The 15,234-nt window shown below is 42.3% G+C and overlaps 1 protein-coding gene across 2 annotated transcripts; it reads left to right on the top strand.

Annotated features, from left to right (window-relative positions):
• Positions 1-5,596: 5,596 nt before the first annotated feature.
• Positions 5,597-15,071, top strand: si:ch73-70k4.1 (uncharacterized). Of its 2 annotated transcripts, XM_087834477.1 has the most exons (5): positions 5,597-5,744; positions 10,367-10,514; positions 12,796-12,817; positions 12,964-13,484; positions 14,056-15,071. In XM_087834477.1, the coding sequence occupies exons 1-5, from the start codon at positions 5,630-5,632 to the stop codon at positions 14,126-14,128; spliced, it is 879 nt and encodes a 292-aa protein (XP_087690603.1). In that variant the 5' UTR covers positions 5,597-5,629; the 3' UTR covers positions 14,129-15,071. The 2 variants fall into 2 exon arrangements, with proteins under 2 accessions (XP_087690603.1, XP_006804323.1); XM_006804260.3 differs by lacking the exon at positions 12,796-12,817 and having other exon boundaries at positions 5,597-5,748.
• The last annotated feature ends 163 nt before the right edge of the window (positions 15,072-15,234 follow it).

Genomic DNA, 15,234 nt, shown 5'->3' on the forward strand with positions numbered 1-15,234 from the left:
ATTAATTGCAGATTGGGATTTTTAATCAATTTAAAGGTTTTTAAGCACATCTGAGACCAGACGTTTTGGTCTAAGCTGACTGATAAATCTGCTTCCCACTTTGCAATAGGAAGGGATATTGATTCATCTATTTTAGAAAGTGTTCTGTATATTTTAGATAATAGTTTGGGGGATTTAAGAGTAAGAAATTGAACCACACTTGGTGGTGTTTGTAATTCAACTTGACTGAGGTTAAATTTCTTTTTTACTATGGATTTAATTTGTTGATATTCTAAAAATCTTTTCTTGTTGATCCCATATTGTGTAACTAGTCTGTCAAATGGAATAAATTCTGTTCCCTCTAATATATGTTCTAAGTATTTAATTCCTTTACAACTCCATTCTGGGAAATTAATCATATTATTGTTTTGTAATATGTCAGGGTTATTCCAGATAGGTGTACGTTTGCATGGGATTAATGAAGACTCCGGCATAACCAATTCCAAAGGCTGTCTCCAGATAAAAGAGAGTCTGGACGACCAATGGTGAAATGGAGCAGATGTGTGGTACAGTGTATATAATGTTACAGTGAATGTTCGAGTAATATGGAACCAGGTTTCAAATAATGGGGTAAGAAAAAAACATGTAAGTGTATATTATAAAACATACAGACACATAAACCGCAAACACAATCAGCCATAACAACAGACACTGGTTCCAACATGCATGCATGCATTGTTGCAAACTATGGCCAAAAATAAAGGGGAGAAGATTAAAGAAAGCCTAACCCATAAAATCCAGCTTTGCTGCTGTGTGCTGCACCAGCTGGAGATGAGCTATGGAGGACTGAGAGATGCATGTGAAAAATCAGTTGCAATAAGACAGAATTGAGCTGTGAGGATCTTCTCCTGTGGAACCAGCTTCCAGTTTGGATTGTGGAGGCAGACACGTCTCTAATTTAAGGATTAGGCTTAAAGCTGTCCTTTTTGACAGAGCATACACCTCATAGACTCTTAACCATCTCTTAGTTATGTTATTATAGTCTGAGGCTGTTGGGGGAACTTTCCACAATGAATCGAGCAACTGTTTCTATTCCACTCTCACTCCTCACGGTTATAGTGCCATCACAAAATATCTGCATCCTTCTTCATTTCTTAGTTTTCTGCATATTTGTTGCATAACCAGCACTTGGGCCACGGAAATAGATCTCGGGGGGGCAGAGACCATGCAGTTTAGTTTAATATATTTATCTAAATTAATATTAATGGTCCTGGGTCTGTTACCCTGTGTTACTGATTCTCTTTTCTGATCCTTCCAGTTCTGTGTATTATTATATAGCTTGTTTCTTAAGTTTGCTTTTCAGGTATTATTCCAGAACTTTGGTTTTATCTGTTTTGTAGGTTACATTTGTTATTTATAGTAACCCTGTAAGTTTGTAATCTGGTTTATGTTCATGGTTGTAGTTTGTTGTTATTTTTGTTTTTCCTGCCTTCCCTGTTTTTAATTAAGTCTCCATCACTCTGTTATTGTTCCTTGTTTATTACCGTCCATGTTATTTTGATAGTCACGTGTTCCTGTGCTTTGTATTTTGTTTATTTCCATGTTTCATTTTATTAGTTACAACTGTATCATCTCCATTTCCCCTGATTGCCTCATTCGTGTATGTGAGGTGTCGGTTTGTCTCCGTCCTTTGTTGTGTCGTGCTGTTTGCTCGCTGTGGTTCTTCCTGTCTGTGTCTTCTGGTTTGAGTTTGTTGGATTTTGTTACTTGGTGCTGTCAGACTTTCCATTTGTCTAAATAAAGGTTTGTGTTTTTGTTTTTTTTTAACTCTGTAAACCAGTCTGTATCTGGGTCCACATCTGCACTCTACATGATACCACATCACTGGAGATGTTGCACTTGCAACATCCATCAACCTCACATCCCACTTTTTCCTCAAGGCCACAAGACACTCAAAACACATCCACTTGAGACAAAAACATCCACTTGAGACATGCAATCCAGACTTTCCTAGCGATGAACCCTAGTTTGACATGTAGTAGTGTGACTCTGCCCCCGTGGAACCTGGGGTTCACTGCTCAGTGAAGCCAACAGGACCACTTCATCTACTAAACGCAAGCCCAAGTAGCCAGAACTGGATATTCTCTTAGCTAAGCCAAGAACTTGTATTCATATGATAAATCACAGACACTAGGCTGGCTCAGTGGCAACAAATCTAACTCACTGCTGCCAATGTGAACCAAGCCCTCACTAAGCACTCCCAAAGGATCCCCATAAGAGAGTCTGATGGATGCAGTGATACGCTTCTTCAAGTCCTCAAGTACTTGGGGAAACTCTCACATGAGATCCCCCAATCAAACATGAAGTATTCCTAGATGTGGAACAGCTAACCCAAAGACTCCAGTGAGCAACTCTTCCTCACATTCACCAGGGGGAAAGCATGTACGCAGCACACTATTGAGCAAACATATTAACAGTGTCTTTTTAGATAGAAATGTTCATAGTGTACACTCTGCACTGTCCCTGGGGCTGCCTCTTAGCAGTCGTCCGGAAGTTGGCAGATTGAGTTTTTTTGTTAAACGGTGACTCCAAAGCTGTTGTTGTGAAGTCACAGGAAAAAAAGAGTGAGCTGCAAATGAGGATAATAGAGGAATTGTTACAATTGGCTACAATCGATCAGAAGCTGTGAATAGTTAGTTGTGGAGCGATGTTTTCATCACTCCATAGGAAAACTGCTAGCAGTGTACCCTTCCAAACTATTGGTGCTGCTGCTGAGGCTTCCTCATCGTCTCTATGGAAGCCGAGCACAACACAGCATCATGTGTGAGGAGTGACATAATGTTTCTTTCCAGGCGCCGGGTTACTTCTATGTACCACAGTCCTGGCCCACAGCCCTGCTTTGTGTGTTCCCCCTCTGTGGCTGAGGTAAAAAAAACAAAAAAAACATTGTGAAGTCTTTCTGCAATACTCATCTTACAGGGAACCAGTTCAAAAAAAAGCTCTCATCTTATTTTAAAGTAGCAAGTTTTCACATAGTTCTGTTTTCCATTATTTTGAATAATGCTGTCTTCTTTCCTTTCTTTGCTTTTCCTTTCATTCAGTCCAGCTTTGCCTCGTCTTTTTCCATTGCATAATTGTAGCCGCTCTCCGTTGGTCCCTGTCCTCTGGCCAAAAGCATAAAAGGCTCAGAAAGTCCCACCACTTCAAGTTTCCACTTTATGTGTGTCCTAGCAAAGGAACAAAGTCTCATGATTACAGTAACATTTCTTATGATGTAATCTTGCACTGAATGAATCCTTGAGCAAGACTGACACAATATTGTTAGTGTATTAAGTGTGACAGTTGGTGATTAGGTCATGCATTCAAAGGCTGCTTTTCCATTTGATTGATGCTTTAAGTCACATCAGGTCATAATCACATCACACAGTTTGCCTGGATTGTGCGTTACATGATAAAGCTTGCAAACATTTTGTGAAACGAGGATTTTCCTTCCTAAGCGCTGCTGTTTAAGCTTATTTTACAATATCAGTTCAAAAACAGACAAAGTGTAGCACAGAGCTGGGCATGTCCTTACTATGACAAGTGGAAATGAACTTGGAGCACTTTGCAGTCTTACTGACGACTAATAATGGATTGCACACAAGTACAGGTGCAGCTTTTTCCAACCGGACATGATGGAGACAACAGATTTGACAGCTGTTCGACTCAAGCCTGCTGTCAAAAGCAACAGCCACCTCTGGACACGACAGTGCAAAAACAGGATGAGTGTAAACAGGTGAGGTATGAAGCCATTTAGGGGCCGACCAATGTTCTGGGCTTCCTTCATTGTCTGCCTTCTGCGTCCTGACCGTATGCCCATGAAGTGAAGACATAGAATAGGTTAGGCTCACATAATCTGAATGGTTCATTTTGTTCATGCTGTAAAAATCCAAAGATCCCTTTGATTTTTATCAAGTTCACTTGTCGTTTCCAGTGGTCGTTTTTAATAAGCACAGATTAACAGAGCTGATCTTCTGCTAGCTGCATTAAGGACAGCAATGCCAACTGACCTGTGTGGATCTGCTCCTGCTGGTTTATTGACAAATACCTTAAAGACTACTATATCTTAAAGAACTCATTGTGTCTTACAGTCACAACAGAGCACTTTTTCATGAGGCCACCACACACCAGCCTTTGTGAAGTTCAGTACCCACCGGGAACAAACCCAGCCTGCTGCAGTAAAGCCTGCAGCCCAGGCTCTCACTCTGGTTTACAGGGACTAAAGAGCACGCAACAATGGACCAGATATTCCACTCTCCCCAAGTGGTTAAAGCCTTCTCCATGTAAACAATGAAATGGATAGACTCTCCTCTTCAGTACCCTGCCATTAACCTTACCAGGAAAGCTGAGTAATGTGAGCACCCCCTTATGAAAGATGGGAACCTCCATTTCAGCCTATCCAAAGGCACTGCCCCAGATCGCCATTCAACATTGCACAAGTGTGCCAGCCAGTACAGCCCCACAACATCCAAGGCTGAATCTCATTCACCCCAGGGGCCCTGCCAACAAGGAGTTGTTTAACCACCTCAGTGAGCTCGCCCCCGATTCATGGACGAGTCTTTTTTCTGTCATGCCATGAAATTTGTCCATTTTCTTTCCTGTAGTTTGTGCTTTGCTTGGGTCACAATTAGCAGAGGCAGATCGTGTGAAGTTGAGGTGTGGACCCAAAAACAGACGCGTGGAACAGCGTGGGATGGGAGATGAGACACGGAATACAGAGAACGTGACAGCTAGGCTGAACACAGCTGACAGACTCGAACACTGAAGATGCGACACCATAACCAACATAGTGGAGAAGACACAGACCTGGGAGGAACCTAAACAGACCTAAACAGGAAACAGAGAACTAACTAAAGCCTAAACCAGAACTTCATAACACAAAAAGGCATGAAAGTGGAAATGCTAGCTCAAAAGCCCCAGAACCATGACAGCTCCCGTGTTTCTGCACACATCCCTGTCTCCACAGTTAGAATGATGTATGTGAGGATGTGGATAACTTTCCATAAGGTGTGTGAAGGTGCTGCAGAAGTCATAGAAAAATCAAAAAATCTCACATGTATGTTATTCTTCTCTGGGTCTTACTGAGTCAGAGTACTTCTAAGGAACATATCTATTACTACCTGTCTCATTAAGTTTTGTAACTTTTCTTTTTATGCCATTAATATTTGTAAAAACAGTATGCTGGTCCAGTCCACTTAAAACACACATGTTCTACAAGTCCCAGTTTAGCCCAGCCCTAAATAGTTAAGACTACTTAATCCGAGGCCAGTGATGTAAGTGCCACAGCGTCAGTGAAGCTTCAAATTCATATTTTCCCTCTCTCAGTATCTAAAGTAAAGCCAAAGTTGAACATTTTATTATTATTAATATTCATAAATCTGTGAAATCCACTAAGAAGAAAAGAAATCTTTGAACGAGCCCTGATTCTTCTGTATCAGTTCGTGCAGGACTTTCACGTGACTGCTCCGTTATCGTTGTAGAATTCTATTGGTTCGAGTTCTCGTGCTAGACGTAGCTGATTGGATGTAATCGAGTGACGTCAGGTTGCGGGATACGGAAGTCGTTGTTAGAATAGCTGGCGGGGAGCTGTGAGTTGTTGTGAAACGCAGATATGGAAGAAAATCACTTGAAGTCCAGACTGAAGCGAAAGAAGTCAACGGTCGAAGCTTCCGGGGGAGCACCGAAGAGGAGCCCGACAACGTCCAGCAACAACCCGGCAAAGAGCGGTGGGTGAGTCTGTTTGCACCGACAACTTTATCTTAAAGGTTGAGAAAACACAGTCTGGGCTGTTAACGGTAGTGATGGGCAGATGAAGCTTCATGAAGCACTGAAGCTTTTCATCCAATTGGTTCACCCCAGCGCAAAGCGTCTTGAAGCTTCATTTGCTCTAGTAGGACATCTACTGGACGTAAAAATATTAGTTGGCATGAATTTGAAGAGTGTGGCCTTTTGCACACAGCCCGTAAATGTCAACAACAAAAGGAGTGTGTAAAACATGTATATTGTAGTGATGGCAGTATACTGTGTATATTTATACTGGCAGTATGGAAAATGATCATTTGGAAATCCTTAAAATGGAAATGATCATTTACTGTGAGGTGAGGTGTGGTTGGGGTGTGGACAGTGGTTGTGCTTTTGTAACGTTGAGGTATGGACAGCTAGCCTCAGTCCTGCCTGTTCACATTTTATTCTGTAAAAACTAAATTTTCACTGCTTTTATGGCCTTTTTAGTGGAGAGAACATAGCTAGGATGTAATGATTTAACAAATCTTTTAAGTCTTTTGTCCTCCACAATGCTAAATGGCTGGGAGTCCTCAATCACCATGCTAACCAGGTCTTCATCTATTTGAGATTGTTCTCCTGAGGAAAGACAATAAAAACAAAGCACAAATATAAATATCACACACGTAACTTATTACAGTTGTATAATATTGTTATATCATTTAGTAACATTACGGCATGCTATATTATCATGGCATTTGATGGCTCACCTGGTCTTGCTTGTTGGGAGGAATAAGATCAAAATGTTCCCACACAGCGGAGGACATCCTCCTCTTCTTAGCTGGCTCCATTCTCTCCTGACTTTCTCTCCTCACTCTCCTAAACTTCCACACTGTCTCCAAACTCTCACTAACCGCAACTCTCCATCAAACACACACATTTTGAATGAAGTCTGAGGGGTTTATATCGCTGTCAAGTTCGAACCGCTTCCTGAACCAGTCACGTGGTACAGCCGGGCAGCGAGGCTTCGGACGTCATCATTTTCAGCTCCTCCCATAAATGAAGCAAGCCTCGCGGAAACGCCCCCTTCATTACTCGACACAAGCTTTGAATCCTCGATACAGAACGTCACATCACTAGTTAACGGCATTTGATCTGCACTGGGGAAACGTAACGCGTAACTCACAAGCCGAGTAACGCGAATCACTGAACTCTGCTCATTAAAGAGCAACAAAGTAGTGATGGGATTTCTGGCTCTTTTTAGAGATCCGGCTCTTTCGGTTCGGCTCACTAAAAAGAGCCGGCTCTTTTGGCTCCGAACGGGCTCTTCAGGTGGTTTTGTTGCTTTAATTAATTAATTATTAACAATAATATAAAATTATGCACAAAAGGAATTATTAACGTAAAAAAAGTGGTTTTATTTATATATGTTTATATATAAATATATGCGGTGGCCCCTAGAGACAAAACACGTACAAACTCCAAAACACATTTCTAGCATGAACTGAACTTCCAAAGCAGAGCTACTAGATCACTTAAATTACACAATTGAAAGCATGTGTGTACTGTTTGTGTATTTATACACAGGCACTCATATATATTCAAATAATTAAAAAAAAAAAAAAAAGTTCATTTACCTGTTACTACCACACACCAAATCCGGTCGTTGGTACTTGCTGGCTTGTGTAGCCACTAGGTAACAAAAGCTCAACACTGCGCCCTAGCATCCTGGAGCACTTCTGTTGTCTTTTGTACGTGTTTTGAGTTTTTATGTGCTTCTGAGTTTTTACGTGCTTCGGAGTTTGTACGTGTTTTTACGTGTTTTGGAGTTTGTACGTGTTTTTACGTGTTTTGGAGTTTGTACGTGCTTCAGGGTTTGTACGTGCTTCAGAGTTCGTACGTGATTTTAAGTTTGTATGTGCTTTGTCTCTAGGGGCCACCGTAAATATACTTTTATTTATTCACTCCACATAAAATGCAATAAATAAATCATATAATACAAAAATCAACTATTCACATTTCAATTTTTAACTATTTAAATTTTCAGCTTTTTCCTTTTACAAATTTAAAGTGAAACAACACAAAACACTGCAAACCACAACACAATTAAATATAAATTAAAATATGAAAACAAAAAGAACATGCATATTCTCTGTCATATGGACCTGCATGAATAAACTTTCATAATCCTTTATCATCTGCAACTGAAAATAGTTGTGGATGATTACTATACCTTTCTAATGTGACGTTGTTGTCCCTGGCTCTCTCTCTCTCCCTCTGGCTCTGTTCCTGTGCTACTGAATGTAACTACCGCCCCTCCCCCCTCTGCCCAGCGTAAAGCACAAGGCTCGCGTGCTGAGTGAAGCGGAAAAAAGTGCGAGAGAGAGAGGCTGAGAGAAAAAAAACAACAAAAACCCACGTGACGGCTCGCGATAATGAGCCGGCTCGCGTCGTTCACGTCAAAGAACGGCTCTTAGAGCCATTTCGTTCGCGAACGACCCATCACTACAACAAAGGCACATCCGGTTTGTTTATGGTCGAAACGGTTCCTGCTGCCTGGAATAAACTGTATGTAGCTACAACCCGGGCCTGTAGGAGAGTCAAACATAAGATGATAATAATGATAAATATATGATATATGAAAGCTCTTTGAAGTAACCATGCACCGATCCGACTTTTTGCATTTCCGGTACCATAGCTTGGCTTTAGATATGTGTTGATGATGCTGCCAACCTGTTATCAGACTTCAATGACTGAGCGGTCCTCATGGAGGACAGGACTGAGATCTGTTACTGTAACGACAGCAGGCTCCACTCAAACCTTCTTTTACTAACACTCTCAAATTAAGCGGAACTAGTCGGGATCCAAGTTAACCGAATGATTTTTACTAAACAAACAGGCAACAGAATTCCAGTCAGTAAAACGATCTACTTTTGTTTGATTTTTACAGTAAATGTGAATTTCTCCTTCTGTGTTAAATCAAAGTATTTCATAACCACAGAGCTTAAACTCTGCTGTAACCTGATGTGCACCTCCCTGCACCTGACACTAGGTTTGCACTGAATTAGATCCAGTACTGTACGTAAAGACCCCCTATGTTAGAGAGAAAACCCCAGCAGTCCCCTCTGAGCAAGCACTGGGCCCTTATGGGGAGGAAGAGTCTGTCTTTTAATGGGAAGAAACCACAGCAAGGCTCGCAGGGAGGGGGATGTGTCGGGGGTTGGGGGACAAGGACAAAACAGAAACAAGAAAAGACAGAAGTTATTGACATACAGCAGTGAATGCTCGCACCCTGAGCCCTGCAACAGAAGTAAGGCTGGCTCAGGGTCACGTCTGAGCTGCAAGCTTTATCCAAAGAAAGCAAGTTTGGGTGTAATCGTAAAAGTAGAGAGAGGCTCCGAAGGCTCTGCTCCCCGATCTACTTGTAGTCTGAGAGAATTTTACATTACATTCAGAATTTAACAGGAAACCAAAGAAGAGAAGCCAGGGTGGGAAAAATCGTCTGTTTTTCTAGCCCCTGTTTCTGCGTCTAATGTAGCATTATTCTCAAACAGGATAATTCTCGTTTCACAAAGATGATAGATATCAGCTCTGGGTGTTTAATGGGCCCACTGAAGCACATTTCCGGCTCAAAAACTGCTTTAGAAAACAGTGACAGTCACAGTGTTAGTGGAGGTCATCCAGAGTATCTGGTTCGACACTGAGGCTTTCAGGGCAGAGAACAATAACAACAATAGTACAGTTTTACAGAAGAAAATTATAGGTGTTTAGGACGTGTCTGTAGTTTAACCAGCTGTCATCTGTGGCTCCATAGACAAAGATAACTAAGTATCAGTTTGTATATTATCATTGGTCACGATTCAAGAAAGAGACTGAAGGACAACAGCGACACATCAAGTGTCCTCTCACATCCTGAAGAGCCTCAATACTTCCAAAAAAGTTGTGTTATAAGGTATTTGTGCGTGGCGTGGTTGTGATGTCTATGGATGTCATGTGACAGCTCGTATCCATTTAACTGCTCGAGGCTGAGACATCGGAGCGTGTTGATGTCATCCAGGCATCATTAAACCGGACTCTACGCCCGATCTCACCACTGCTGCCTTTGGGGAAAATTTATTTCACTGAAAAAAATATGACTTGCTGTCCTTGTTTATGTTTTAGTTTTGCTCAGTGGAATTCTGGTATTTTATTAGTCTGTTGTTGTTTTTAGTATCTGATGTGATGGCTGGAGTTTGGTAACCAGCCATCAAGCAAATTCAACATTTTTAATTGAATTTTCTTCCCTAATGGAAACAAAGAAAGTAAAAAGGCACACATACAACTATTTACAATGAGGTGTTTTTAATGCAGTTAATTAAAAACCAGCTGTGAAGCTTTGCTGTGTTATTAAATCTGTTTCGTTTCGTTTGCAGTGTGCACCAGATCAAAGAGCAGCTTCAGAAATAATCTGATTGACTAAAAATTCCTACAGATTGATTAATAAAAGGAAAAATAACAAATGTGTGTGGAAATACTCGAGTCAAAGTTGTGTCGTATTTGTTTAGTGATGGTTTGTATGGAGATGCATGCATGAGGAGCGATGTGAGGAGAATGCAGCAGTTCACAGTGTGGATGATCTGCTTCACAGGCCGACGCTTCCTGCAGGAGCGTGGTGGAACAGACAGCAGCTGCTTGCTGTGGAGAGCCTGTGGGCATTCACACTCCAGGCTGCTCTGCCATGCCTGGAGGAGCAGCTCTGGGACCAGGTTCCTGATCTTCCACATGCATCTGCAGCGGTATGTTACTGCATTACACAGCTCCTGCAGGGAATATGATGAAGCTCCCAACAAGACACGAGCACACAAAGTGCCAAATGCTCACAGTTCTAATATTCCAGAGTGTTCCTGCTGTGTACTCTGTATGACAGCGTGTCCGCTGGCCTCTGACAGGTGGAGTTTCTCTGTCAGACACAGGAGCCTGTGTGCTGTGATGCTCCTGTGCAATTTGGAGACAACAGGGAGAACATAGTGATGTTGCAAGTTCTCGGTAGGCAGTGTGGAGAAGATGGGGCGGGAATTATCCACCTCAGGGGTTCATATCATTTCAATCATTGTGATATTTTATTGGGATGCATTGCACATTATAGAGATGTCACCATGATACAGCACATAACAAAAAGCCATTTGAGGTTAACATCTTCTTTGTCTTGTTTTTCGTTTGATAGTCGCCACTGTCAGAAATCCTGACTTACTGCTCAGACACTAAAGGAGCACATCTGAATCAGAGTATAGCAGCAGGTCATTTCAGCTGATGTTATGAAGTTAACTTCAGGTGCATTCGAGGGGCAACGATCCCAAAAAACAGGCATGCTTTCACAAGTGGAGGCCGGTGACTCTGTGCACCAGTTATGCATTTGAGGGTCAGAATCACTGCTGGTAAGTCATACCTGGACCCTATAAAAGTTGCAAGGGTAGTACAACTCCTCCAGGATGTGACATCACTAAGTGCTATTCGCAGATTGTTTGTTGTGTGTCATAGCTGTCTTTAGCTCATCAGCAGGGCTGCTATCTGCTCCTTTGTGCAAAGAGGAACTGGATGAACACTGCCAGAGTCCTGTTAAATGATACCTAGTAGACTACTGGTACAGATGTTTCTGAAAATGAACTCCTATGACACTCGATTTTCAGTTTGAAGATTTTCCGGCTGCTTTTGATGAACCTATAGAGGGCTTAATTATTTGTAGCATTCTCTTATTCCTTACATGTTAGCGTGTCCACAGCAGTATAGATATCAGCAGGATTATTTTCTTTTTCCGACATCTGATGTGTTTTCTTAGTGTTGCTTTCATTTTTTGAGCAGTATATTTCTGTATCCATGTGTTGACCCACTCCTAAATACATCTCAAAGGATGCAGGACTAGATAGGATGTAAAAGAAGGCCACCATGTATGAATGTATGAACCCCAAACATGTTTCATTGTGTCAGGAGCATAGAAGTTATCAGAAAAGACTAACAAGCTTGGTAATTAGGTTGCATCCACAAACTGCATTGTATTGCACTGATGTGTGTCTGTATAGATATAATGTACAAATATATGTGGTAATTGGTTTAAACGAACAGGAGGGGAAGAGAGAGAGCCAGGAAGCGAGCAGCCTTCATTGCCAACCCCTAAACGGGCAAAGTGATTGGTTGAAGTGTTCCATAGGGGAAGTGAATGGTGTCCTCCAGGTCACTTTGAAGGATGCTGAGGAGGTGATTAAGGCAGCTTGCTCAGCATCTGCTCCAGGCATATGTTAGATCTACAAATGTTGCCCAGAGCTTCTTCAGCATGTATGGAAGACCTTAAAGATGACTTGATGGGAAGGTCAGCAACCAGTGGAGGATGTTTAGATTCCCAAAGAGAGGAACTCATCCAGTTTGGGCAATATTGCTGTTGAGTGTTGGAGGGAGGATGTTTTTAAGCACTGTATTATGAAAACTGAATTTTTCCAAGAACAACTATATCAACCCATTTATTGAGAAGGGTGGGATTCCTGGTTTTGTATGAAGTTGATTAGGGGGTGGTTCTCGTACACCAAGAGTCAGATTAAAATGCTAATTCTATTCAAATGTTCAAAAGGGTCCAATCAGTGAAGTTAAAGGATGGATGATAGCTTATATTAAAGCTGATGTGCCCCTTCCTTCCAAAGTATAGTAACACTTGTTACCAGGGGGAAACCACACCCCTGACTTTGAGAAACACCAGGCACCAAACATCCTTAGTTCAGCTGTAAAGTTGGACATCAGAACATGGAGGACCTGCAGAGCTGCTCTCCAGGGTGGCTGTTAGAGCAACCGTGTTTGTTTGACACCTCTGTCTCATTTTTGAGCCCTTGAGGTTGAACCAACACTTAGTTAAACACTGACACTATAGAATAAAGTCTTTTTTTTTTCCTTTTTGAAGGGAATATAGGGAAATGTAACTTCTTTTGTAGATCTAATCTTCATGATGAAACTAATATCTTTGGACTTTTGGTTGGTTAAAACATTCAAAATGACACCTAAACAAGTAATTGTAATTTTTTTCTATAATGTTAGAGCTGCTGGCCTATTTCCATTGGTGAGGAACATTTACATGACACACACACACCTGTGTATTCATGTAATCATCCAAAGATCAACTGTCCACAGCACGCTCCGCATGACTGGCTGAAGTTCCACACACCCGTTGTCAGACCCTTATTCCTGTTTTCTCCTTGTTTTTAGAGACCTGCGGGACTTTGGGTGGAGGAACAGGGGTGGTGCGACCTCAGCAGTGAGGTTTCTACCTTCCCTGAACCGTCTCATCTTTCTCTGAGTACATCACGGATCCCAGATCCTGTCGGGCTCAGCTCCTCTCCAGAGGACCCCACAGCACACACCAGTGCGGTGCCAGAGCCACCTGTCAGAGGCCCGTCCTCCCACAGCATGGAGAGCTCCACTCACTCTCCTCAAACCCTCAGCAAAACACGGCGGCCGTCCCTGCACAGCTGGGAGGAGGCGCTGCCATCACCAGGATTTTCCAGTGCTGGGAAGGAGGAGGGGAGGAAAGCGACTGGACCAGTCAGTAGGAAGCTTCCAACATACTGGGTGAAGGTATCTGACAGAGTTCCTCTGCAGAATGAGGTCGAAGCTAAAAAGGAAGAGGAGGTGCAGGGCTGCAGCAAAAAAGATGGAGGAGGAGCAGGTGGAGGAGCAGGAGGAGGACTGCAGAGTTGTCCCATGTGTCTCCAAGTGTTCCCTGCTGGGTAAGAACTGATCGGGTGCTTTTCTTTCTTCATTCACATCAGCATAGGGACTTTTTTCCTTCGTGCGTTGTTGCTGATTTTTATGAATTTCTTTTTTAATGATTTTTTTATGACATCAGCAACCAGCCAGATGGCATCCAGCTGAAGCTGGTCACCAGTTAGATGTTTGCAGTGTGTGTAGCTCTTGTTAGTTAAATGGATAACGACAAGTAAACAAACTAGTTTAAGTTTTAGAGGTTTAAAAGTGACAGCATCACAAAGCTGACTGCCCAGCCTCCAAAGGATCAACATTACCTTACAGCAGAACTTCCATATATGTTTTTATTGTGCAGGTCTTGCATAGCATCATCCCGTGACCTCTGCTTTCATGTCAGAATCAACATGACATAATTACATAAATATAAAGATGTTTATATGCTGTCTGAGGTGCAGTGCAGTTTCAGCACAAGGTCCAAACAAATAGTTGTCCAGATTCTGCTGCATAAGTGGTGCCCACAGATGGAGAGGTCCAGGATTCAGTCAGGTCCAGTTCACCACATCCAGTACAGTCCAGTTGTTCTTGGCTCTCCAGGTTCACGCAGATGGACTGCGATGGTCACCTGGCCCAGTGTCTGTCTGAAATGAATGTGGACATGACCTGGTAAGCTGAATCGATGCCGACGGTCTACAAGGCGCCCGGTTGCTGCTCCGGGGTCGTATCGCACAGAGGACGACGGTGCAGACAGCAGCCTGTGCAGAGAACTCAGCTGACTGAACTGCAGTGAGATCAGGAAACCAGAGTCCACCTCTTCGGTGCACGAGCACACCATGTTTTCATGAGTGATTAGTCGTAATGAGTGTTCATTCATGACGGCACTGCAGTGCACGTACACCCACTCAAGTAGAGCTGTGCTCGCAAGGTCACCCACCCTGGTATAGACTCTGCAGCTATCTAATGCAGTTCTACAATGTCATGTTCTTCATTTCTCTGCATTGATGGTGTGACTGCAGTGTAACACATGAGCCTGACTATTCTCATTCAGTCCTGATTCTTGCTGCCTGGATTTCCAGCTGCTGTTTCTATAGTCCCAGGGAGCAGGTGCAAGCGGTGCTTTTACTGGACAAATGTACATGATGTATGATCCTTACTGCTCTTTTTGCATTGTGCATATGTTTTGTGGGGAATATCCAGAGTTTACCACTATAATATAAATATGGCAGTAACAGTGTGTGCAGTCTTTCATTGGTTAGGATGAGCCTTGGTTTTCCCAAAATCCCGACGGTATTTGCCATCTCGTTACACACCTGTTTGTTATGTGGTTCCCATATAGGAAAGACCCTTTCAGTGGATACCTTATCAACATCTAGTTCCACATTTATATACATTTCTCAATTTAATTTACAAACAACATAAATTTGGTTTGGGATAAATTCAAAGAGAACTTATTTTATCAGTTTCTTCACTGACAACCTCCAAGAACGGCTGTATCATGTGCAACACAAACCTCAGTATGTCTGTCACTCTACACATGTCATTGATACACACAGGAAACAGTCTGGGACCCAATACTGAACCTTGTGGGACACCACAACTAATGTTCAACCAGTTATGCAAACCTGCCTTTTCACAAAAGGCAGATCTTAATAAATAAATGATATAATACTCAGATTATTTGTCTAATATTAAATTATTTGTTTGATAAATCAGGAAGGGGCAAATCATTTTTCACCGAGTGTGACTGAGCCCGGTGTCGTTAGGTTCAGGGTGACT

Source organism: Neolamprologus brichardi, chromosome 20 (genome assembly GCF_056152115.1).
Source record: "Neolamprologus brichardi isolate AB-2024 chromosome 20, ASM5615211v1, whole genome shotgun sequence".
Lineage (NCBI taxonomy): Eukaryota > Metazoa > Chordata > Actinopteri > Cichliformes > Cichlidae > Neolamprologus > Neolamprologus brichardi.

Excerpts from the sequence above, each read along its gene's own strand:
- si:ch73-70k4.1 (XM_087834477.1), top strand. The coding sequence starts at position 5,630 with ATGGAAGAAAATCACTTGAAGTCCAGACTGAAGCGAAAGAAGTCAACG. Across the intron at positions 5,745-10,366 it reads CAACAACCCGGCAAAGAGCG|GCCGACGCTTCCTGCAGGAG; the intron begins GTGGGTGAGTCT and ends TCTGCTTCACAG. Across the intron at positions 10,515-12,795 it reads TTCCACATGCATCTGCAGCG|AGCTGCTGGCCTATTTCCAT; the intron begins GTATGTTACTGC and ends CTATAATGTTAG.